The 26,945-nt window shown below is 33.8% G+C and overlaps 1 protein-coding gene and 1 non-coding gene across 2 annotated transcripts in view; both read left to right on the top strand.

The window, feature by feature from the left end:
- The window catches only part of COL24A1 (collagen type XXIV alpha 1 chain), a 319,520-nt gene that overhangs the window by 57,013 nt on the left and 235,562 nt on the right, over nt 1-26,945 (top strand). Inside the window, exons 6-10 of the mRNA XM_049772551.1 lie at nt 4,718-4,771; nt 8,469-8,522; nt 15,932-15,976; nt 18,908-18,961; nt 20,912-20,956. Coding sequence (XP_049628508.1) covers nt 4,718-4,771; nt 8,469-8,522; nt 15,932-15,976; nt 18,908-18,961; nt 20,912-20,956 — 252 coding nt within the window. The remainder of the gene's footprint in view (nt 1-4,717; nt 4,772-8,468; nt 8,523-15,931; nt 15,977-18,907; nt 18,962-20,911; nt 20,957-26,945) is intronic.
- LOC126008250 (U6 spliceosomal RNA) lies at nt 7,697-7,803 on the top strand. The gene has a single exon (XR_007495590.1). It is a non-coding gene; the product is annotated as a U6 spliceosomal RNA (small nuclear RNA).

Raw genomic sequence — 26,945 nt, 5'->3', positions numbered from 1 at the left:
TATCTTATGGTTTTGGGGCTGATATCGAGGTCTTTAATCCATTTGGATTTTACCTTCGTACATGATGTTAGCTGGGGGTCTAAGTTCAATTTTTTGCAAGTGGCTATCCAATTGTGCCAAAACCACTTGTTGAAGAGGCTTTCCCTGCTCCATTTAGGATTTCCTGCTCCTTTATCAAAAATTAGGTGATTGTATGTCTGGGGAACATTTTCTGAGTATTCAAGCTTATTCCACTGATCTGAGGACCTGTCCTTATTCCAATACCATGCTGTTTTGATAACTATTGCTTTGTAGTACAGTTTAAAGTTGGGGAAAGTAATTCCTCCCATATTCTTTTTCCCAATGATTGCTTTAGCTATTCGAGGGTGTTTATTGTTCCAAATGAATTTCAAAAGTGTCTGATCCACTTCTTTGAAGAATGTCATGGGTATCTTTAGAGGGATGGCATTAAATCTGTATAATGCCTTGGGGAGTATTGCCATTTTGATGATGTTAATCCTGCCGATCCATGAGCAGGGTATGTGTTTCCGTTTCCGTGTGTCCTCTCTTATTTCTTGGAGCAGAGTTTTATAGTTTTCCTTGTATAGGTCCTTCACATATTTAGTCAAGTTGATTCCAAGATATTTGAGTTTGTGTGGCACTATTGTGAATGGGGTTGTTTTCTTAATGTCCATTTTATCCTTATTACTATTGGTGTATAGAAAGGCCATTGATTTTTGTGTGTTAATTTTGTAGCCTGCCACCTTGCTATATGAGTCTATTGTTTCTAGAAGCTTTTTGATAGAGTCTTTAGGGTTTTCTAAGTAGAGTATCATGTCATCTGCAAACAGTGAGAGCTTGACTTCTTCCTTTCCTATCTGGATTCCCTTGATATCCTTTTCTTGCCTAATCGCTATAGCAAGTACTTCCATTGCTATGTTGAATAGGAGTGGTGAGAGAGGACAGCCTTGTCTTGTGCCAGAATTTAGAGGGAAGGCTTTTAGTTTTTCTCCATTGAGGATAATGTTTGCCACTGGCTTGTGGTACATGGCCTTCACTATATTGAGAAAGGTTCCCTCCATTCCCATCTTGCTGAGAGTTTTGATCAAGAATGGGTGTTGGACCTTATCAAATGCTTTCTCTGCATCTATTGATATGATCATGTGGTTTTTATTTTTCTTGTTATTGATGTTGTGTATTATGTTGATAGATTTATGGATGTTAAACCAGCCTTGCATTCCTGGGATGAAACCTATTTGATCGTAGTGGATGATCTTCTTAATGAGGCATTGAATCCTATTTGCCAGGATTTTGTTGAGGATCTTTGCATCTGCATTCATCAGCGATATTGGTCTGTAATTTTCTTTTTTTGTAGCATCTCTGTCTGGTTTAGGTATCAAGGTGATGTTGGCATCATAAAAGCTATTTGGAAGTGTTTCTGCTTGTTCAATTTCATGAAAGAGTCTTGCCAAGATTGGCAGTAGTTCCTCTTGGAAAGTTTGATAGAATTCATTAGTGAATCCATCTGGACCTGGGCTTTTGTTTTTCGGCAGACATTTGATTACTGTTTTAATTTCATCAATGGTGATGGGGGTATTTAGATATGCTACATCCTCTTCCTTCAACTGTGAAAGATTATAAGAGTCCAAGAATTTATCCATTTCTTCCAGGTTCTCATTTTTAGTGGCGTAGAGTTTTTCAAAGTAGTTTCTGATTACCCTTTGAATCTCTGTCATATCAGTAGTGATCTCTCCTTTTTCATTCCTGATATGAGTTATCAAGTTTCTCTCTCTCTCTTTCTTTGTTAGGTTTGCCAGTGGTCTATCAATCTTGTTTATTTTTTCAAAGAACCAACTTCTGCTTTCGTTGATCTTTCGGATTGTTTTTTGAGTTTCCACTTCATTGATTTCTGCTCTCAGCTTTGTTATTTCCTTCTGTCTTCCTATTCTTGGGTCCTTTTGTTGAGCATTTTCTAGTTCTATTAGCTGTGTCATTAAGCTACTCAGGTAAGCTCCTTCTTCCTTCCTGATGTGTGCTTGCAAAGCTATAAATTTTCCTCTCAGTACTGCTTTTGCTGTGTCCCATAAGTTCTGAGAGTTTGTGTCTTTATTGTCATTTGTTTCCAGGAACCTTTTTATTTCCTCCTTGATTTCATCTCGGACCCACTGGTTATTGAGCATGAGGCTGTTTAACTTCCAGGTGTTAAAGTGTTTCTTCTGAGTCCCTTTGGAGTTCACAAATAATTTCAGAGCCTTGTGGTCAGCGAAGGTAGTCTGCAAAATTTCTATCCTCTTGATCTTATGGAGGTATGTTTTATGTGCCAGCATGTAGTCTATCCTGGAGAATGTCCCATGTACATTGGAGAAGAATGTGTATCCAGGTTTCTGGGGATGGAGTGTCCTATATATATCCACTAGGCCTCTTTCTTCCATTTCTTTCCTCAGGTCTAGTATATTCTTGTTGGGTTTCAGTCTGGTTGACCTATCCAGTGTTGACAAAGCCGTGTTAAGGTCCCCCACAATTATTATGTTGTTGTTGATATTATTGTTCAGATTTGTCAACAGTTGTATTAAATATTTTGCTGGCCCCTCATTCGGTGCATATATGTTTAGGAGAGTGAATTCTTCCTGCTCTACGTACCCCTTGATTAATACAAAATGTCCATCTTTGTCCCTTACAACCTTCCTGAGTATAAAGTTTGCATTATCTGATATTAGTATGGCCACTCCAGCTTTTTTATGGGTGTTGTTTGCTTGGATAATTTTTCTCCAGCCTTTTATTTTGAGTCTATGTTTGTTCTGACTATTCAGGTGCGTTTCTTGTAGGCAGCAGAAGTTTGGATTGAGTTTTCTGATCCATTTAGCCACTCTGTGTCTCTTAACTGGTGCATTTAGTCCATTGACGTTGAGAGAAAGAATTGTCCTAGGATTTAACGCCATCTTTATTTCGAAATTTGGTGTGTCTTTTGGGTAGTCTTGTCTTAGATTAGGTCTTTCAGTTTTTCTCTTATGACTGGTTTTGTGTCTGTGAAGTTTCTGAGCTGTTTTTTGTCTGTGAAACCATGTATTCTTCCGTCAAACCGGAAAGTGAGTTTTGCTGGGTATAGTATTCTGGGTGAAGCATTCATTTCATTCAGTCTTGTCACAATATCCCACCACTGCTTTTTGGCATTGAGTGTTTCTGGTGACAGGTCTGCTGTAAATCTCAGGGAAGCTTGCTTGAACGTGATTTCCCCTTTTGATCTTGCTGTTTTCAGAATTCTGTCTCTATCTGTGGGATTTGTCATTGTGACTAGGATGTGTCTTGGGGTGGTTTTTCTGGGGTCTCTTTTGGTTGGTATTCTTCGGGCATGCAGGATTTGATCACATATATTCTTTAGCTCTGGAAGTTTCTCTTTAATGATGTTCTTGACCGTTGATTCTTCCTGGAAGTTTTCTTCCTGGGTCTCTGGGACTCCAATGATTCTTAAGTTGTTTCTGTTGATCTTATCATAGACTTCTATTTTCATCTGTTCCCATTCTTTGACTAATTTTTCCATTGTCTGCTCATTTGCTTTAAGTTTTTTGTCTAATCTCTCCTGCTGTATGGAATTGTTATGTATCTCATCTTCCACAGCACCAAGTCTATTCTCAGCTTCTGATACCCTGTCCCAGAGCTTATCCATTTTGTCATTCACTTCGTTTACTGACTTTTTCAGTCCTGTTAGTTGACATGTTATTTCAGTTTGGAGTTTTGTGATTTCTGTCTTCATATTTTCTTGGTTCTTATTAGTGTTCTGTTCAACTCGATCCATGGTTTCTTGGAGTCCGTTGAGCATCTTCCATATTGCTAGTCTAAAGTCCTTATCTGAGAGGTTGATTAGTTGGTTGGTCATTATCTGGTCCTCAGAATTGTCATCTTCATTCTCTATGTCTGATGCTGGCCTGCATTGTTTCCCCATTGTCACACTTGTATTGTGGGTTTTTCTACGTGTTGTGGTGGTATTTATTGTCTATATGATGCAGGCAGCACACTCCTCTGGCTCCTCCCTTTCTGGATGGGCTGACTTGCCTCTAAGGGAGGGGAGTCCTCCGTGGATGAAGCCTCACACTGGGTCAAATCTTAGGCCCGAGCATGCAACAGAGAAGACAGTCCGGAGAGAAATGTTTGCTTCTGTGATATAGCACCGTTCTTAGTGTAATTTTTCCTTCTTGTTGCAATGGTGTTCTTTCCTTAGAAAGAGTGCACGGCCGCGTAGCGAAGCAGAGTGGCCGTGCTCCGCTGGAGCCTCTTTTTGCCCCACTCGCAAGAGTTTCACGCAAGAGGACAGTAGACAGACATATACAGGTCAATCTCACAGTTTTTCACAGTTGGGCCCCACTGGGCCGGTGTACTTTCGTGGATTTTCCCCACCTGTTGTCACACATAGGGAGCCGGCTTTTGCAAAGTTATGCCGGTTTTCATGCTCTCAATTTTAAATAATTTTTAAGTATCGCTCATTCTTCTGTACCATTTTGTCCAAAGTTTTACATATTTTTATTTTTTAATATATTTATTTAAACACCTTGATTACAAATATGATTGTAGTTAATTTTAGACATGTAAAGAACAACCCCCTTCAGCAGTGCAACATTCCCATCACCAATGTTCCAATTTTAAATAATTTTAATACTACATAATGTGTATAGTATATGAGACATATAACTAAGAAGTAACATCATGTATTTATGCTTCATAGTTTTGTATCTGTTTTATCTAGGGTTCCAAAGGAGATCCAGGATTTTCCCCAGGTCTAGCTCTTTCTGGACAAAAGGTAATTGAAATTGTGGCCTTACATTCCCCTATTAACCTTAAAAACTAATAAGAATTATCTTTGCTATTTATCTTTTATTCATAAATAACCTAGATGTAAAGGCAGAGATAATGTTACTTATGAGTTTCCATGCCTTTTATTTTATCACAGTGACCCAGATACACATACACTTAAGTAAAGAAAAACTTATCTGTTAAAAATAGCAGTATCTTTAATTAAAAATATGTACTTTTGGGCCCGGAGAGATAGCACAGCGGCATTTGCCTTGCAAGCAGCCAATCCAGGACCAAAGGTGGTTGGTTCGAATCCCGGTGTCCCATATGGTCCCCCATGCCTGCCAGGAGCTATTTCTGAGCAGACAGCCAGGAGTAACCCCTGAGCACCGCCGGGTGTGGCCCAAAAACCAAAAACCAAAAAAAAAAAAAAATGTACTTTTATCTAGAAAGTAGGAATACAAATGGAGTCTTTAGGAATACACCCAAAAAGTTTTATTTAAATAAGAATGTTATGGATGTGATATAATTATAAGATTATTTTAAATGTAAATATAATTACAAACATTAAAAAATACCCAAATAGGGGCCAAAGCGATGGCACAGTGGTAGGGCATTTGTCTTACCCAGGATGAAACTTCGTTTGATCTCCAGCATCCCATATGGTCCCCAAAGGCAGAGTAATTTCTGAGCACATAGCCAAGATTAATCCCTGAGTGTCCCCTGGCTGCGGTCCAAACAACAACAACAACAATTTTTTCTGAAATATATTCTTTTAACTTACAAAACTCCTGTATACTTAAAACAATTACATTATATTAGTTGATTTTACAGATAGCAAGTATATATAATATATATAAATCTATATAAATACATATAAGTATATATGTAAATACATATAGAAAGAGAGAAAAAAGTATATAGCAAAATATGTTAATGTCACGTCTTAGGAGATGACTCAGTTCAGCAGCACCTGCCTTGATACAGAGGTCCTAAGTTCAAATGTACTTCCGCATTGCAAACTTGCAAAAATGGGTCAAGTATAACAGGGAGATGCCATCAGACACTAAGTACTGCTGGAGAAGCTCCTTCCCATTATTTAAAATGGAGTATCTTGAGGCTAGAGAGATAGTTCATTATATACATACATACATACATTCACATTATATATAATAAAACAAATAAATGAACTAGACAACATCCAATACAAACAAATATGTAGACTGATATTGAAACTGAGGTTAACCAGTAGTAGCAGACTTGAAGCTAAAGCTAAAGCACTGGAGGAGAAATATTGGTTCTTGGCAATAGTTGTAGTGTGCAAATATTGTACCCTTAAAATATAAGCACTTAATTTCTTGCATACTATTTTTACCTCAATAAAAAGAAAATCATGAGATATATTTTAAAGTTAAGTATTAAATTTATTTTACTTGTATTTTCATTATACTGAACTTAAATATATAATGTAGACAGAAATACTAGTGACATATGTACACTATATGAATTTCATGAGATATATTTTAAAGTTAAGTATTAAATTTATTTTACTTGTACTTACATTATACTAAACTTAAATATAGATGTAGACAGAAATAAAAGTGACATGTTTACTCTATAAATTTGAATAAAGTGTTAACTCTGGGGTAGAGAGATTGGGATAATAAATTATGTTTCATTGTTCTGTGTAGTTATCTATACAATATCATAGCTATTTTTACATTCTAATATTTTCCCAACCTTATTAAAAAGAAAGAATAATGAAAGTAAGTTCTGGTCTATTAGCTTTCCACATCTTTATAGAGCATACAGAAGGAGTTAAACTTTGGGACCTAAGTGACATAAAAGATAATTCTTTAAAAGTAATCTTTTTCCCAAAAAACAAGTGTGGGATGTTATTCTTTTGATTTTTTTGTGGTGGGATGCAAGGCTTTAAATGGAAAATAAAGTGCTCTACTTGTGATTAGGGCTAATAGATACGTCTCTCATTTCTTGTTTTCTACTGTGGTTTGTATTTTTTTATGAGTAAAAGAAAAAAAATAAAAAAATATACCCTATTCTTTCCATAGCAAATGGAAACTATTTTATAAAAATTGTTGAGTAACCAGTGACACAGTTCAAACAAGTTGAGTGTATTTGTTGCATGTTTAATTATGGGCAAATTATGACTTTTTTTTTTAACTATGACTTCTTGAGCCTTGTCAAGCTGTACTGATGGTTGAATATCCTGACTCAGACTTTATTTACCCAACACCAAACCACCATCCCAAATAAAACAAAACTTGGAGAAACATAAAAATGAATGGTGAACACATATAAAAGCACTTAATTTTTTTCAAAAACTATTTGATAGAATGTTAAGGTAAATGAGGTACTAAAATTAGAGATTATAAACTGCTACTAAGGTGTTTATTTAGACTTATCCCCTTTAATATGATAAAATTATTGCTGTTCAAAATCATACCACAATATGGGGGGACAACAGGACAAAGGTGGAGGGATGTAACATGCTGGTGGAAGAATGATATAGACATTTTATATATGAAATCCTACTAACAAAAGTTTACAGTTTTGTAAACCATGGTGCTTAAAGTAAAATTTTAAAAGTGAACCCTGCATAATTTAAGTTAGTTCAAGTTTATCTCCATTTGCTATTTTATGTTTGTCTTTTCTTGTCAGTTCTCATGAGCTCCCTGTCTCATTGTCTACCAGTGAGGCTGCCTTCCCTTCACCAATGTACTTTCCCTTCACTACCCCAAGGTGGGTCACAAGTTCTCACCAAAATTAGAGAAAAGTGGAAATAAGAATCTCACTAGTGGCCTCATGTATATTGAGAGAAATTTATGACCTTACCAATAATTTTTAACACTATAAATTCTGGGTGATAGGACTTAAGACACAAGCACAAATATGGAAATAGAAGTTTATTTATGTGCTTGCTTCGGCAGCACATATACTAAAATTGGAACTATACAGAGAAGATTAGCATGGCCCCTGCGCAAGGATGACACGCAAATTCGTGAAGCGTTCCATATTTTTTTTTTAAAAAAAAGAAGTTTGTTTATGTTAGGTGATGCCAGAGAATCCAGTCCAACCCCAAGAAGTTTGTCTCTCCAGTATTGCACATCCTCACCTCAAAGGATAGACAAGAAGCCTCTACAGCATTCTAGCAAAAACAGGGTTTAAAATACAGTAAAATATATTAATTAAAAAAATAAAATAAAATACAGTAAACCTCAGAATGAAAGGACCTTTAGGAATAAAGGTATTCCTAGGGAAAAATGTACAAAAGTGAATGAAATAGTTGCATGAGGATGGAGAATTACCAATCATGTGATCAATCCTCTAAGATATGAGGGTTGATATCCTCAGGAAACATTACATATTTTTGGAAATTAGGTGGAATTGAGAAATATATGCAGCAAGATCTTGAAATTCAAGATGAAAGACTGCAGAAAGAGAACTCTAATTTTCTTTTTTAGTTCATAATATTAAGCTTATCTGGGGCCGGAGAGATAGCATAGAGGTAGGGCATTTGCTTTGCATGCAGAAGGACTGTTGTTCGAATCCCCACATCCCATATGTTCCCCCACGCCTGCCAGGAGTGATTTCTGAGCACAGAGCCAGGAGTAAACCCTGAGCGCTGCTGGGTGTGACCCCCCAAAAAATAATAATATTAAGCTTATTTCTGGTTTTATTCTTAGGGTGATCAAGGTCTTTCTGGATTAATGGGACCCCCTGGTATGCCAGGTATTAAGGTAAGATGACCTGTACTCTGATCAAATTAGTTGTCAAATACAACTGGAATTTCTTTAACTCTAAAGGTTTTATTTTGAAGTTGAGCCCAAAGCCAATATTTTAAATTACACATCTTTGCCAAATGAATTGTTGCTGAAAATGGTCACCACAAAAACAGGATTTATAGAAAATAAATAAAAACTCCAAACAACTATATTTGAGCAATTACCTATTTCCAAACCATAAGTGGTGTGGGAATGTGTGGTGTGGTGTGGTGCTTGTGCTTGTGGTGTGGAGCACATGCTTGTGCTCTAGCACTTGAACTATCCCGCTCATCCCTATTTTATGAATTATTTTTGTGGTAATTTACTAATATTAATAGTAAGTTTATTATAGTCAACGGTGTAGTGTTTTTACTATATTCCATCTATTTTAATCCTAAGTATTTTATTTTTATTTATTTCATCTATTTAGGTAGATTTTATGTTCAGTATATCATAAATAAATTAATTGAGGTATAGGACACTTGAATAAATTATCCAAGCCAGAAAACTATTACTTGGCAGAAAGATCTGTTTGACTTCTGACTGTGCTCTTGGAAACTTCAAATACTGTTTCCCCATTTCATCAAGGCATTGTTTTCTCGACGTATATCCCAGTTTTTCTATATTATTCTTGGTTGCAAGAGGAAACAAAATGTTTCCATGAATGTCAAGGGAACAAATACTATTTTGGATGACAGATAATAATGGTTTCATTAATATTTATTGAAGGTATCTGGAAATATTAAAATTCTAGTAAAACCATAATTAAGTAATTTTATAATGGTAACTAGAAGGTTGTGCAGAGAATACTGACAAATTAGAAAGTTATTGATATTAATAAATAGTAAATTACTATGCAAATTAAATTCTAGAAAAGAGATACTGAAACAAAAAATAGGGTAAATAAATTAGAAGCACTAATTTTTATTCTTCAGAGGATCTTTGGTGTGCTTTTTTATTTTCCTTTATCTTGTTCTTTTCCCTCTCATGTTTAAGGAAAAACAATTTTAATGTCTTAAAAATAATTTGTTTCTTCAAATTAACTAATTACATCACCTCAGTTTTGTCACATTCTTGCCACTTATTTTCCTAGAATTGAAATGTCTTTTTTTTTTCACTAAAAGTCTACATTTTTTGTTACTAAAAAGCAGTTTAGTTTGATCCAGAGTATAAGCTGGGTTGGATGGAAGAACAGAATCATAACTTTGAGCTTGGCACCAAATATATTTAATTAGTTTTTAGTATAGCCAAACATTTACGTTATTTATACTGGAAGTCTGCCATTTCAATTGTAAGAACATTAGCATTAATTAAATGGAAGCATTTTTTTTTTAAGATTAATTGAACTAGCCAGAAGGGAGCAGTTAAGTGCATCTTAGCATGAAAGGGCAACTCAGAGAAATTATAAACATGCTGCAAATAATTAAAAAAATTTGGGCCGGGTAGGTGGCACTGGAGGTAAGGTGTCTGCCTTGCAAGCGCTAGCCAAGGAAGGACCGCGGTTCGATCCACCGGCGTCCCATATGGTCCCCCCAAGCCAGGGGCGATTTCTGAGCACATAGCCAGGAGTAACCCCTGAGCATCAAACGGGTGTGGCCCAAAAACCAAAAAAAAAAAAATTTATGAATAAATTGCATGTTTTTTCAAAATCTAATAATTATGAGTCTCAAAGTTCATTATTTACCTGTGAAATTTTATTCATTTAGATGACATTTTTATTTATTAAATATAGAATGTGTTGTTTTTCTTTGTTTCTTATGGGGCCATACTTGGAGATTCTCAGGAGTAACTACTAGTTCTGCACTCATAAATCACTCTTGGTGGTACTCTGGGGACCATAAAGAATACTGGGGATTAAACCTGGCTTGGTTGCATACAAGACAAGCATGAAACCCATTGTATTTTTGCTCTCGCTGCAGGAAAAAAAAAATATTATATAGGAATACATAGTAAAACTATAAAATTGTAAAGAAAAAATAATTAAAAGCAGTATGTAGACTGTGTTACTATTTATCAGTCACTCAAAAGAGTATCAGTTTTTCACAATCTATTTAAAGCAAAAATTGTACTAAACAACTGCAGCATACTGAATGTCAGCAAGACAATGGGAGTGGGAGGAGAGAATTGACATGAGCCAGTAGTACTGGAAGAGAAAACTAAGTTGTTCTTCGTGAACTCTATAGATATCTTCTGACCTGATCATTATCTACCTAAGTATGCATAACTACATTTTACTTTGTGTTATTTCCAGATTCAAATGAATTTTGAAAATCCAATACAGTGCAACTGTTTAGGGGTTGTGCTATCACCAATGTTCCTTCTCTTCTGCTATTAACCATCACACTAATGGCAGGGAAAGCAGAGAACAAGGTAGCATCATACTGAATTCACCCAGAAGCTAACCAAAATGGTTGTCCAAGTACTGTATTTGTGGAACTTTAAAAACTTCTCCTTATTTAGAGATATTTTCCTCAGTCTGGATCCTGTTATTGACAATGTCTCAATCCTGTGATTGACAATGTCTCACTAATGAGACATTAATTTGGCTCAAAATATTTTTATTTTTAGAATTTTCTTAAAATTTCTGTGTCTTTAGAAAAAGCTAGTATCCTTCATGTTGCCTCATTTTGTGTTGAACAGTTTTGATGTGAAATAATCAGGAAGGACTACAGCCAGGCTTGATAGGCCAGGATAAAAACTGTATATAATGTTCATTGGGTCAGTTTGGGGCAAATGTTGACTTAAGACTGTTGTGTGCTTGATGAAAATGTGTTTTAAGGAGACAGGAGCAAAAAGAGAAAATTAGTCTGTATTTAGTAATAATTTAAGTCAGATTCTTCATGAATCTGGACTCCTCATCTCATCATTAATGCTTGCTTAGGATTTCTTTTGTGAAGAAGAAATCCAAAGAGAATTAAATATAAAAGTAGTTATAGAAAATATGCTGAGCTGAAGTATACATGCTTGCCTTTTGAAAGAGTATAGGTATCATTAGAGGAGCTTAATAAAAGTGAAAATTTTGACATAAATGAACAAAATAATTGTTTTCAATAGGACAGAGATGTCCCAGAGGTGAAATCAGAAAAATTATCATATTAGAAGAATTCATGGAGATATTTCATAGTATTAAAAGTGAAAAGAATGAAGATTTGGAAGTTAATCCAAACTTAAAAACCAGTATGACAGTTTAATAAAGCAGAAAAACTGCTTGCTTAGTATGTTACTTTATACAACAAAGAAAAGACAAATTACTATTCAAATTACGTACCCTTCATAAATTTTTGGCAAATATTATCCTTTAATTCTCAGTGTTTCTACTATTTTAAATTAGATACACAAAAAAGATATATTAATTTATTTTTGAGTTGGATTTCGAGTCATGCTTAGTATTGCTAAAGGGCTTTGCCTTGGGCAACCATAGTATGTTTGAGCTACCTCTATTCCTTTGGTAAATTTTACAGTTAATAACAACATACAACTTTACAAAATATGATGGTCTGTGTGTAAATAAAACCACAATTTTCCATATGGATAAACATTTTTTCTATGATTCAAAGGTATAGGTATATGCTTGAAGTTTGTCTCTTTTCATCCCTTAGTATTTATGATTTTGATTAAATTGTATTTCTCTTTTTATTATTCTAACTTACTGTTAATTTACTAGGGTCAATTTTTTTTAAAAAAATAAATATTAAAGTTAGGGCCAGAGAGGTGGCACTAGAGGTAAGGTGTCTGCTTGCAAGCACTAGCCAAGGAAGGACCACGGTTCGATCCCCTGGCGTCCCATATGGTCACCCTAAGCCAGGGGCAATTTCTGAGCGCTTAGCCAGGAGTAACCCCTGAGTGTCAAATGGGTGTGGCCAAAAAAAACAAAAAAAAATTAAAGTAAATCTATATATTAAAATGACATACTAAAGCATTTATTATTGGAATTATTGATAAGTCTACTTTTCACTCACAACAAATCTTTAGAAATTCATAAAATTGTGATCGGTTTTAAAACATGTTATAATTTTTTCTATTACTAAGAATAAATTTCTAAATAAATTTATATTACTAAAATAAAAATTTTTTTATAATTGTTTTCTTCATGCTGGGTATCATACCCAGGATTTCACACAGTGAGTCACATGTTCTTTCATAGAGAATCTATTGTCATTTCTTACAGAAGTAGGTCTGCAGACTTCTCAGAGAAAAAAATTATATATTAACTAAAATAATTAGTAGTTATTAACTACTATCCCCTACTTTTCTTTTTTTCTTCTTTTTTGGTTTTTGGGTTACACCCTGCAATGCTCAGGGGTTATTCCTGGCTCTACATCAGAAATCGCACCCTGCAGGCTCGGGGGCCATATGGGATGCCTGGATTCAAACCAGCAATCTTCCGCATGCAAGGCAAATGCCTTACCGCTGTGCTATCTCTCCGCCCCCCCCCCCCGTACTTTTCTTATTTCTGAGAATAGAAAATAATAAGTCAAATGATATTTTCAATGACCATGGATAAACAAAAATATAGCATAAGGGGGGGGGGAGAAAAAATATATAGCATGGGAGGTCCTTAGATTGAGTTTTAGTCAAAGTTTTAATGTAGGCAATCTTACTCTTTGTTTTTAAAACTTTGGAGAGTTATATGTAAATAGAAAATAGATGAGACATTCAGCAACAAATTTCAGGACTAATTTGAGACTTAATACAATACTGTTGGCATTATATTACAGATGAAATAAAATCACATAAAATATCAAACATGTGGCTCTTATCTTTTATTTCAATGTTATGAAAATTGGAACATCATAGGAAATATCTAAAATTAAAATGTATTTTCCACCAATAACTCCAATTCATTCAAGTCTTTTTTGTACTTAAGTACTTTTAGTTCATTAGAGCCCTGACTATGTACCAGGAACTGTTCTAACCATGGGGAAACCACACTGAATATCTTACATAAAAGGTTTAAGTTAAGCTTGAGCACCTTAAGGAGTTTATATGTCATCTAAATCTGAGAATATTTATTAGAACATCTTACTAATAACTTCCTTAACCTCTCTTTTGATCATTACCAGCTAACTTCAGCTAAGTTCAGATCAGGTCTGAAATTTGATGACTCAGCCTTCCTTTGTTGAGTGACAGATGACATTATTACAGATTTAAATCATTTCTGAACATTAGCAGTAAAAGGGAGGCATACAAACTTCACTCCAATAATTTTACAAAACTGCTTTGAAACTTATGATATATCTATAGTTCTGAGTCTAGAACTGGGATCTAGAATTCAGTTAATTTTCTTTATTTCTTTATTATTTGCAATTTTGTTTTTCTGGCTGATTTATTTTGCTGTTTTTGTTTATTTCGATTAGATAAAATTAGCTTCCAAGACTGTGTTTTAAGTGTACAACTTTATGTCTTTTCAAAGTATATAGTACTTTGGCTCTTCTAATTACCAAAAATGAAGAGTTATGCTGTCTCAAGGAAGAGAAAATTGTTTCTTCTTTTAGCATTAAAGGAAGCAGGGTCCAATGGAATCCAAAATTAGATTTTCAACCAACACACATATCTTTGCCTTTAAACTTGTTTTCTTATTTTGCAAGTCTTCACTCTGGTTCCCAAAACCCTTTTTGGGAACATTTAAGAACATGTAAGAAAATTTCAAAATTATTTTCTTTTTATCACATACCACTTCTTCAGATTTTTCTCACTGTCTGACCAAAACATCATCTTTTTCTTTGAAATACTAATCCTATTTGATAAACTCAGTGATCAGTCTCAAGTAGCTCTTTTCATGCTGTCTAGATTAGAAAATTCTACTGGAGGGAGAGAGATGGGTACAACAGTGATAGGTAGAGTGTTAGAATGATGCTCATGAGAAACCATCACTAACAGTAATGTTTATCAGAGTCTCAACAAAAAGAATTAAAAAAGAGAAGATACTAAAGGCTTCTTTTCCGTTCATAATATATTAATTTAAAATTTCTGGAATTTAAATATTTTTATTTCAAGGTTTAGTTATATTGTTTAAAGTCCTAAAAGGTTTCTATAAATTATATTTTTGATGTTTTATATATATAACAAACTTTAATAAACAGTAAGTTAATTCACAAGATCTTTAATTAGACCTTAGGAAATAAATTCCAATAAAAAAACACAAAAGTCTTCTATATTTTATCTTTATTTTTCTCTTTCTTTTAACTTCCTCTTTTTCTCACTTATAATATATATTTCTTGGGGCCAGAGCCGTGGTGCAACCATAGGGTGTTTGCCTTGCACTTGTCTGACCCAGGATAAACAGCAGTTCGATCCCCCCCAGAGTCCTATATGGTCCCCCAAGCCAGGGCGATATCTGAGCGCATATCTGAGGAGCAACCCCTGAGCGCCACTCGGTGTGGCCCCAAAACCAAATATATATTTCTAGGCAGACTGGAGTTAGTAAGAAAACTGGGGAATTTGGCAGAAGGAAAGGATCATTGGTGAAGAGATTGGTGTTAGAACATTGTCTGCCTGAAACTAAATTATGAATAACTTTGTAATTCATGTGATTCAATAAAAAGAATATTTATTTCTAGTGGCCATAACAGTATAGCAGTTAAGATTTTGCCTTGGGCACCGTCAGCCTCGCATCCCATATGGTCTCATAGCCCACTGAGTGCAGAGTCAAGAGTACGCCCAGAACACTGCTGGATGTGTTTTGCCTATATATTGAGAGATATTTATTTCTAGAATAAATTGCTTTATTTTATTTTACATATTTAGGTGTTTATAGCAATTTAATTTTGATTTTGGTTATACTATTTTTGGAAAAAAATTCTCATTCAATTTACTCATATAAACCCTTCTGAAGAAACTTTGAGCAACCTTTCTCATTCATCTTAGCTTATTTGAGGAATTTTATAACAATGATTTGGATTAGAGGAGCTGCCTGGATATGGTCCAGCTCCTTAATAATTAATAACAGATTATGTCAGAGAGCATTTTGTGTCAGAATTACTAAATTAAAACTAACTCTTAAAACATTTCAGTAAAACTCAGCAATCCATTGCTAAAATACAGCATTTCATATGGTGATTTTTTTCATTATCTATTTTTTTTCTTTTTTTCTTTTTTTTTCATTATCTATTTTAACTAGCTACTGTTTGTTGATAATTACAAATCGTTTTGACAACTCAAAATTAAGAATTATTAACAAGAATTTTCTTACTTTTTAATAAAATCTAACTCTTATTAAAGTATATTATATTTCAAAGGTTGAATATAAGCTAATTAGAATTAATATTCTATTAATATTAATAGAATATTAATATTCTATTGATGGGGAAAATATACAACAGCAAACCTGTGTCAATGAAGGATTTGGATTTGGATTTACTTTTCATGTTATGTTTACCATACAGGGTCTCAAAGGACATCCAGGGCTCCCAGGACCTCAAGGTTTACAAGTAAGTACTTCTTTCATGAATCTTGTTTCTCCATTGGAAATGACACATGAGGAAATTTCATTGAGAAATTACATTTCCCCCATTTTTTTGTCCTCATATTTAATTTTCTTCTCAATGACTTTCACTCTGTTTAGTGCAAGACATAATTTTTTTTGGGGGGACACACCTAGTGGTACTCAGGGGTTACTCCTAGTTCTCTGTGCTCAGAAATCACTCCTGGCAAGCTCGGGGGACCATATGGAATGCCAGAAATCAAACCCAAGTCCATCCCAGGTCGGCCCAAATGCACTACCACTGTACTATTTCTTCGGTCCCAAGACAGGCTTTCAGCTGAATATGCTAAGATATATTTTTTGTTTAGCAATCCCACTTCTACTATTTGTCTAATGTGTGCTCCAAAATAGCATTTTAAATTGTTGTGCCTCATGAGTGAGCTCCTTGAGAAGATCACAGATAATATAAGACTTTTACCCAGAAAATATTTCTATTATACATATTCATGTTCATGTGTGCAAATAAACTCACAACATATATCTTGTACAATTTCAGAGACTTAGATATTCACCAGAGCCTATATTATGCTATGTTAATTCCTTCACCTTGGCATAAACGAACAAAATAAAACTTAAAAGTTCAAATAAGTATATATTCTATTATAAGCATATGAACATATTTATATGGTCAAATAGTTTAGGAACTATTTAGTTTCTTATTCTTTCACTCTTCTTTTTTTTTTTTTTTTTTTGGGGGGGGGGGATACACCCGGTGACCTCATGGGTTATTCCTGACTACACACTCAGAAATCACTCCTGGTTTGTGGGACCATATGGGACGCCAGGGATTGAACCGAGGTTCGTCCTGTGTCAGCTGCATGCAAAGCAAATGCCCTACCTCTTGTGCTATCGCTCCAACTCCACTCTTATTTTCTTACCAAGAAGTAATGAAACAGTATGTAATGGGAAAAAAGTAAACTAATATAAATTGTTTCCAGTATAATCTATACAAGGCAAGTGTATATATAAGGCAAGTATGGATAAAGCAGTAAAAGAATAGAATATCAAAAATGAAGTAGGATGTTGTTCCATTATTGGAAATTTAGCAGGTCTCAAGAAAGCCTGTTGGAAAATCCAGGAAAAAATGTTTCCAAGAAAACAAAACAGCCAATTTCTCTTTCATTTATATTGTGTCACAACATTCAGATTAATCCACGACACACAATTTTTCAAGATTCTTAAATTTATCAGAGAAAAATTATAAGGATGTGAGGGATTAGACTGCAGAGAAAAAAAAGTGTAGAATTCCACATTAGCACAAATGTGAAAATTCTAAAGAAAAGAAACTTATTTTTACAAGTAAAATATTTACTGTGTGTTATATTGGTATATTGTTTCATAACGTATTTATAATATGCTTCTGTTTATATATGCTATTGTTTTCAGAGTTATAGGCATTTTCAGAGAGTCTAGATGAGCTTTAAAGGTGGGAAAGGGGAAAGGGTATTGTGAAGTCACTTTTTTGCAATCTATTCTATTTCCAAAGTAATAAGAAAGTACTAACATTGAGGAACATCTAAAATCATTTTGCATTGTAACTGTGAAAACTATGGACATTAAGAGGAGCATAACTAATTTGCTGAGACAGTCACTTCTGGAAAATTTATAAATATCTATAAGTTGGTCATAAAACATTTGGAAAAGTAATTTTATAATCTGTGCAAATTCTGGTAGTAAGTGCTGACAGTTTTGAGTCACTTTAGTTGCCAAACTGTACTACTGTCAAGGGTAACTTCTTTTACTCTGATTATTTATGGGAATATTTTTGTGTTAACTAATTCCATGCTCAATGCTAAAAATGATTGCAATTTTTACCTTTATTATTAAACACATTGCTTTTACATTGTGCTTACATTCAAATAAGAACACATGTCTTATGTCTAGCTATTTTGTACCCTCATGAGGGAACAAATGCAACCATGCTGGGATTTTCAATAAAAGTTAACTGAGTAGGCAGTGCTTTTATGCTTAGAGAAGTGGGATTAGGAAAGGCTTCTACTCCCTACAATTTTCTGGGTTGGAACATAAGTTTTGTGTCTAATTATCCTTCAATCTGCATATTCAAGTGAGCTGACTTTTTTATTTTTCTTTTGTTAGGGAAGCACATCAGGTAATACTCAGAGGTTACTCCTGGCATGTACTCAAGAACTAGTCCTGGTGGTGCTCAGTGATGCTGGGGATTGAATCTAGGTTGGCTGCTTGCAAAATATGTTCATACCAGCATTGTTTTGACATCAAAGACCCAGCAAGTTTGGGAGTGGACTCCAGCTTCCTGAAACTGCTTAAAAATATTCTTCCTCTCAGTAAAAATGTTTACGCTATAAAGTAGTTTACACTCCAAAATTATTGTGTGAAATTTTGGAGAAATGGATGTCATAGTAATATTTACTCTTTACTATTCATTGACTTCATCAGACTGTAAAACACCACAGATAGAAGAGGTTGTTTAGGAAATTAAGCCTCTCATTTAGTTTCCTAGAACTCATAGGTAATTTCCTTTGGGAGAGTTGGAATATGGATGAAATGAGGAATCAACACAGAAAATGTACTGGTTTAAAAAAATCTTCACGGTGCTTTCTCTTTTTAATTTCTTTCTCTACATACAATAACTTCTTTTTGGGAACTGTATTTTCCATTCCAGATTTATCTTCAACAATTGATTTGTTTTCAGGGTCCTAATCTAACAGTTTTATTTCTTTATTTGTGTCATAATATTAATTGTAACTCATTTTCACTTTAGATAATTGACTTAAGTCAGATATGCCATGTGCATAACAGTATTTTTATAAGGAAAATGTTATTTCAAAGTTTGGAAATTATTGGACTTTTTGTTTCCAGATTTTGATTATTATTTATTTTCTTTTGTTTTTCATTTCAGGGAATACCAGGCCTTGCTGGTAGTATTGGCTCACCTGGTTATCCTGGCAGGCAGGTGAGGTAACTATATTTATAATTTTTCTTTTGTGTTCCTTTTTATCAAAATATAGGTGCTGATTCTGAGGTTTAATGTTAAAGTGATCATTGGTTTGTGTTCACTAAGCAATCACTGAGAAAAATAATTAAGAATTAAAAATTATAAAATCTTAAAAATTTAGTGTTAAGCTTTATTTAAAACGAAAGCTTTTTTAGGGTCACACGTAGTGTGCCATACTTGGGGGAGCTACACAGTGTGAAGGTAAAGATCTGGGGTTGGAATCCATATACTTGAAAATGCAAGGCATTTGCTTGATGACCTGATGAACATCTCTGACCTTGAAAGTGAGGTCTGTTAATGCATATGTAATATTCAATGTAATCTTAAAATGAAATGACCAAGAGCCTTGTAAGATCTGAAAAATCTAATAAGACTTGATTTCACTCTATAGATGCCTGTGTTCTCTCTTGAGCTTTTATATCACCCAGTCTTTATCTACCCTCATGTTTCTCTAAATTTTTAAAAGAAACTATTTTATTTCACCAAATGAAAACAAACTAAATATTGCTCTGCTGCTGATTTGCCAAAAATGCCCCCTAACTAAAAGAAATACAAATACAAATTGAAGAAATACAAAGAATTATTCCTCTGTATAATAGGCAGGTTTTATAATAGCAACTTTATAAATGTAGGAGGTAGTGGGCTGTGCTATGTTTAATCTAATATTTTAATCGGATCTGAATTAGGTTTTATTTAGAAAATTCATTTAATCATTTGATGTTATTTTCCTCTAGTTTTTAACTTTCTCAAACTATTCATGAAGACTAATAGTACAACAAAATTACTTTTCTAGGTAGTTCACGAATTGAATACTTTAGAAATTATTTATGTGAATACTTTAGAAATGATTTATGTAGCTTAGTGTAAATATAAATTTATTATAAATATTCAAGAACTTTATTCTTTTGTTAGGGGGCACATCCTTTGATGCTCAGGGATTATTCTATACTCTCAGAAATCACTCTTGGCTTGGGGGTACCATATGGGATGCTGGGGGATTGAACCGCAGTTCGTCCTAGGCTAGCGCTTGCAAAGCAGACATCTTACCTCTAGCACCACTGCTGCAGTCCCTCAAGAACTTTATTCTTAAGAATGAAAATATTAATATGCTTAAAAGTAATGTTTTTAATCAAATTTTAGGTGTTGCCTTTAAAATATGTAGAAGTGTCTGAGAGAAAACTAGAGGGATAGAGACTATACTTTGTAAAAAGAGTCTCTAAATTAGATCACTAGTACCTATGTTTCATTCCCATGAACTGCCAGTTATAGATCTCCTGGCAACTAACCCCACCTAGGGTGGCACTGGTGGCCCCCAATACCGTCAAGCCAAGCAGAACTCAATCATCATTCCTACATTCCCAATATTCTGGGAAATGGTCCCTAATCCCCCTACACCCAGTACTGCTGAAAGATGCCCTTAAAATGTATTTTTATTAAATTTTATTTTAATTATTAAATTATATCATTAAATGACTATTTAATGTTATATAGAGTATAAATATTCAACCATACAGTTATTCATATGTTAGAGTTGAAAGTTAAGAAATATTTTTAATTTTAAATTTAATTTAAAATTTACTTTTCTAAATTTATTTTTGATTAATTAATTCAAAGTTTTTTTAAAAGGTCACAGTTTTTACATGAGTATGAATATAAGGAAAATTTATTATTATGTATCTCACAAGCTGTTTAGACAATTCTATTTGTGTAGAGTTCATATACAGTTGGGTTTAAAAGTTTAAATTTTTTTCAGAATCTACATAAGTATATGCAATCTTTACTAAGTATGCCTGGTTTGAAATTTTTACGTAAGAAAGTATGCATCTTTATATGTCATTTTCATTAATCTATTACATAACAATTCTTTAAAATATATTGCAAAATGATTATGTCTTTTATTCTCACTAGGGTTTAGTTGGACCAGAGGGTAATCCAGGTCCTAAAGGTGTACGAGTAAGTAACCATTTAAGTAAGTCTTTTAAGAATGCTTGTATATAGTAGAATAAGACAGAAAATAAAGCCCTAGTATTTATATACTGTCTTTAAACAGTGAATTGAATGCAAGTTTAGTCTAAACTATATACTTATTTATTAGTTATTTTTATTTGACATCACAGAAAGCAGTATTTTACAAAGAGAAAAAAAGTAATATTAGTTCAAGTGGAGATAATTTTTTTTTGGTGGGGACACACCTTGTGGCGCTCAGGGGTTACTCCTGGCTTTGCACTCAGAAATAGCTCCTGGATCAGGGGACTATTTGGGATGCCCGGGATCAAACCCACATACATCCTGGGACAGCCACATGCAAGATAAATGCTCTACCGCTGCGCTACCACTCCGGCTCCCCAAGGTGAGATAATATGGGTAGAAATAGTTACAAAGAAGGCAATAAGTTTATATCAAGAATATTCGGAGCCGGAGTAGTGGCACAAGTGGTAAGGCCCCTGCCTTGCTTGTGCTAGCCTAGGACAGACCGCAGTTCAATCCCAGGGCGGTCCCATATGGTTCCCCAAGCCAGGAGCGATTTCTGAGCACGTAGCCAGAAGTAACCCTTGAGCATCATCGGGTGTGACAAAAAAACAAAAGAAAGCAAAACAAAAAAAAAAAGAATATTCAGTTATACTTTAAAATGAATTAAGAGATTACTTTTAGTAAATAAAGGAGTAAGAAATTATTTTAACTGTACTATGTTATGAAGTCTGTACTACTTAAAATGAAATTTGATCTAAGAAAAATTAGTAATGGTAAACTAAAATTTTGTTTTTAAAATCTTCTATTTTAATATATATAGCAACTTATTAGTATCTATCTTTGTTTTTATATCATATAAAATAAGTTTTATAAATAACTAAGCGGGGATGGAATAATAGCACAACCGATGGGGAGTTTATCCTGCCTACGGCCCACCTGGATTCAATCCCTGGCATCCCATAGAGTCTCCCCAAGTTCCACCAGGAATAATCTCTGCAAAGTGAGGAGTAACCACTGAGCACAGTTAGGTGTGACCCATAAACAAATAAATAAACAAAAAAGGGAGCAAGAGAGAGTGAGAAAGAAAGAACTGAAGGATGTAGTATTTAAGCAACATGTTTTATAATGATATACTCTAATGCTTTAAATGTTTTTAATTTTTTTAATTTTAAATATTCTTAAACATTTTCAAATATTTTCATATATCTTTTCATTTTCTTCTTTTATTTTGTCATAGATCCTATGTATACATGTAGGAAGCTAAGAAATGTTGGATATTGTGGAGAGTTCTGTGCTAGATCATCTTCCTTACAAGCATGTGCAGCATAGCCTCACGTGGCCAGTATTAATCTGATTCTGTCTCATTATCTTGAGTCCTTCATGGACCATGCACCAGTAGCTAGTGTGTAATATCTACCACATATGTGCAAGGATCACAACTGAAGTGTACTACTTAATGAGCACTACAAGGATGTCAGCACCACCCGTTCTTTACATAAGTAACAGCAAAGTAAAGGGAGGGAACAAACCTGTCCCTGACCAAAAGTAGAGCCAAGATGGTCTTACCTTTAACTCTGTATTTGTTTTGCTAGCTTCCTTGTATTCCTCCCTTTTTGGCACTATGGTTTTCACTGCTGCTAATGAAGCAGTATTCATCTTGTGTATCTCTTTATCCCTTTATAGAATCCCATTTTTATCCAGAATAATCAGTTCTGACTTTCCTTATCATTGTGGTTCGTTCTCTACCCTCTTGTCACTGATCCACTATTTATGGACTGGTTCTCTTGACTCTCATCTTTATCGTTTCTGGATTTTATTACCATGCTATCTTTTATCTTTCTAATATCCCACAAATAAGTGAGATTACTCTATTTCTATCACTTTCCCTTTGACTCATTTCACTTTGCAAAATAATCTTTATATTCATAAGCAAATTTCATGACTTAATTTTTTCCTAACCTGCTGCCTAGTATTCCATTGTGTAGATGTACCACAGTTTATTTAGCCATTCTTCTGTTCTTGGGAACTTGGGTTGTTTCCAGATTTGGGCTATAGTAAATAGTGCTGAAAATGAACATAGGAATTCAGAAGGCAATTCTACATGGTGTTTTGGGGTTTCTAGGGTATATTCCTAGGTTTGGTATTGCTGGATCAGTTACTGTTTACATCAGTAACTGCAAAGTAAAGGGAGGGAATAAACCCGTCCTGACCTAAAGTAGAGCCAAGATGTTGCTGGATGTTTAATTTTTCAATTTTCGAGGAATATTCATATTGTTTTCCAAAAAGGCTGGATCAGTATACATTCCCACCAGCAATAAATGAGAGTTCCTCTCTTCCCCATCTGTACCAGTAGTGGTTGTTCTTGTTCTTTGTGATGTATCAGAATCTCTATGGTGTGAGTTGATATACATTGTTGTTTTGATTTGTATCTTCCTGTTTAGTTATGTGAAACAATTTTTCATGTATTGTTTCCTTGAGAAAATGTTCATTTCTTTTCCCAGTTTTCATTGGACTTAGATATTTTTTGTGATAAATTCTACCAATGCCTTGTATATCTTTGATATTAAACTCTTAAATGATGGGTGTTGGATAAATAGTTTCCTCCCTTTCTTTGGGCAATCTTTATACTAGTCGCTGTTTTCTTTGAGGTTCTATAGCTTCTCAGTTTAATTTAGTTCTATTTGTTTATATTTGCTTCCATTTACTTGGAAAGTGACGTTTCATCCTTCAAGATGCCTTTAACTTTAGTGTCATGGAGTGTTCTGCCTATATTTTCCTCTCTGTACCTTATGGTTTGAGGTTTGATATCAAGGTCTTTAATCCATTTTAAATTGACGTTAGTGCAAGGCAAAAGAGAGGTTTGAGTTCACTTCTTTGTTTGTTTGTTTGTTTGTTTTTGTTTTTGGGTTAACACCCGGCAGCACTCAGGGGTTACTCCTGACTCTGCTCAGAAATCGCCCCTGGCAGACTCAGGGTTCCATATGAGATGCTAGGATTTGAACCACTGTCCTTGTGCATGCAAGGCAAACGTGCTACCTCCATGCTATCTCTCTGACCCCACTTTTTTTTTTTGCATGTAGTTGACCAGTTTTCCCAGAACAACTTGCTGAAGAGGCTTTCCTTTCTTCACTTTGTATTTATTGATCCTTTTAAAAAATTAATTGATGCAAGCCTATAGGACCACTCTGACTATACAAGTTTGTTATTTGATCTGAAGGTCAATTTTTATTCTAAAACCATGTGTTTTAATGATTACTGCTTTATAGTACTGTTTAAATTTGGGGTAAGTAATTCCTGACTTTTTTGGGGGGGCAAGAATTTCTTTAGCAATTCATGGATGTTTACTGTTCCAGATGAATACTCAAGAGTTTTGTATCCATTTCTTTAAAAATGGCATAAATAATTTTATAGAGTTTGCATTAAATATATCCATTGCTTTGGGAAGTATTGCCATTTTAATCATATTAATTCTCTCTATCAATAAACAAGGTATATGTTTCTATTTTCTAGTATCACTTTTATTTGTTGAAGCATTGTTTTGTATTTTTCTTTGTATAGATTTTTCACCTCCTTAAATTGACTCCAAGGTACTTGATTCTCTGAAGCACAATTGTGAATGGGATTATTTTTTCAATATCTTTTTCTTCTCTTTCAATATTTGTGCATAGTAAAGCCATGAATTTTTCTGCCTTAATTTTGTATCCTGCCACTTTGCTATACAAGTCTCTGTTTCTAGTAGTTTTGGGGGATATTATTTAGGATTTTTTTAGACACAGTATCATGTCAACTGCAAACATTGGAGCTTGACTTCTTCCTTTCCTATCTGGATGCCCTTGCTATCTTTTTCTTGCCTAATTACTAATCAAAAGTATCTCTAGTACTATGTTGAATTTAAGTGACAAAAGGGGGCTACCTTGTCTTGTGTCAAATCTTAGAGGAAAGGCATTTAGTTTTTCCCCATTGAGTATAATGCTTGCAATGGGTTTGTGATAAATGGCTTTGATAATATTGAAGAAAGTTCCTTCAATTCCCATTTTGTTGAGCGTTTTTACCATGACCAGGTGCTGGTCAGTATCTATTGATATAGTCATATGATGTTTGTTATTTTTCCCTTTATTGGTATTGTGTATTGATTGATATGATTATGTTAAACAATTCTTACCTGTGAAATGAATAAATGAATTCTACTGGTCATGGTGTATAACCTTCTTATTGATAAATTGTATTTGCTATATTTTGTTCAGGATTTTTGCAGCTGTGTTCATCAAGGATATAGGTCTCTTTTTTGTGGTGGCTCTGTCTGATTTTGGTATCGGGGTGATGTTTAGTTTCATAGAAATTATTTGGGACTATTTCTGTTTCTTCAACTTCCTGAAAGTGCTTGAAATTAATTAGTAATTGGTCATCTTTAAAAGTTTGAAAGAATCCATCTGAACCTCGGCTTTTGTTTAGGGGAAGCTTTTTGATTATCATTTCAATTTCTTCAATAATGACAATGAAAGGTCTATTCAGGTATTACAATTCAACTTTGTCCAAACTTAGTAGATCAGAGAAGTCATAAAAATTGATTGATTTTTTTCAGGTTCCCTTGTTTTGTGGCATAAAGATTTTCAAAGTAATCTCTGATTGCGTTTTTAATTTCTCTTAGTATCTTTAGAGACATTTCCCTTTCATTTATAATTTTGTTTAAGTTTTTCTCTTTTCTTTTTTTTTATGAATCTTGATACTGTTTTTATCACTTGTTTATTTTTTCAAAAACAAACTTTTTTCATTGATCTTTTGAATTGTTTTTGGATGTCCATTTTATTAATTTCTGCTTTAAGTTTTATCATTTATCCTGCCTGCATAATATTGGCTCATATTGTTGAACTTTTTTTAAATTTCTTAAATTGTGCCATTAACTTTTCTTTCTTATTGATGAATGCTTTCAGAGCTATAGATTTTCCTCTTATTGATGCTTTTGCTGTGTCCCGCAAATTTTGATAACTTGTATTTTTATTCTCATTTGTTTCCAGTAATCTTTTAGTTTCCTATTTGATTTTATCTCTAACTCACTGGTTATTTAGCAATGATCTGTTTAATTTCCACATGATAAAGTTGTATCTCCATTTATAATTGTAATTTACTTCTATTTTGAGTGCACTGTTGTCTGAGAAGATGGTTGATATGATTTCTATACAATTTCTATCCTCTTGATTTTATGCCCATTATGTGGTCTATCTTGGAGAATGTCCCATGTGCCCTGGAAGAAAGTGTATTAAAATTTATATATATATATATATATATATATATATATATATATATATATATATATATATATATATATATATATATATATATATATACTAAGCCACTTTCTTCCATTTCTTCCTTCAAAGCCAGTGTATCTTTGTTGATTTTTAGCCTGGTTAATCTATCAAACTGTTCTAAGATGGTGTTGCTCTCCCACTACTAATGTATTGCTACTGATGTCTTCAAGTTTATTAGTTGTTTTAAATATTTTTCTGACTCCTCATTGGGTGCATTTATGTTTAAGAGTGTAATTTCTTTCGTATGTACATATTCCTTGTTTATTAAATAAAGACACTCTGTTTTTAGAAGAATACGTTTCAGTTTTTCAGTATTAATAATGCTACTAGTTTTAGCTTTATTTTTATTTATAAATGGTCCCTAGTATCTTGAGGAAAATTTTCTCCATTCCTCTTTTATTGAGTGTTACTATTTATTTATTTATTTATTTATTTATTTATTTATTTATTTTGGTTTTGGGGTCATACCCGGCAGCACTCAGGGGTTATATTTCTGGCTCTATGCTCAGAAATCATCCCCGGTAGGCACAGGGGATCATATGGGATGTCAGGATTCGAACCACCGTCCTTCTGTATGAAAGGCAAACACCTTTAAATCATGAATGGATACTGGATCTTATCAAAAACTTTCTCTGAATCAATATATATGATCATATAGTTGT

Source organism: Suncus etruscus, chromosome 4, assembly GCF_024139225.1.
Source record: "Suncus etruscus isolate mSunEtr1 chromosome 4, mSunEtr1.pri.cur, whole genome shotgun sequence".
Taxonomy (NCBI): domain Eukaryota; kingdom Metazoa; phylum Chordata; class Mammalia; order Eulipotyphla; family Soricidae; genus Suncus; species Suncus etruscus.
The sequence above is the reverse complement of the archived record's forward strand: the minus strand, read 5'-3'. Positions and strand labels throughout refer to the sequence as shown.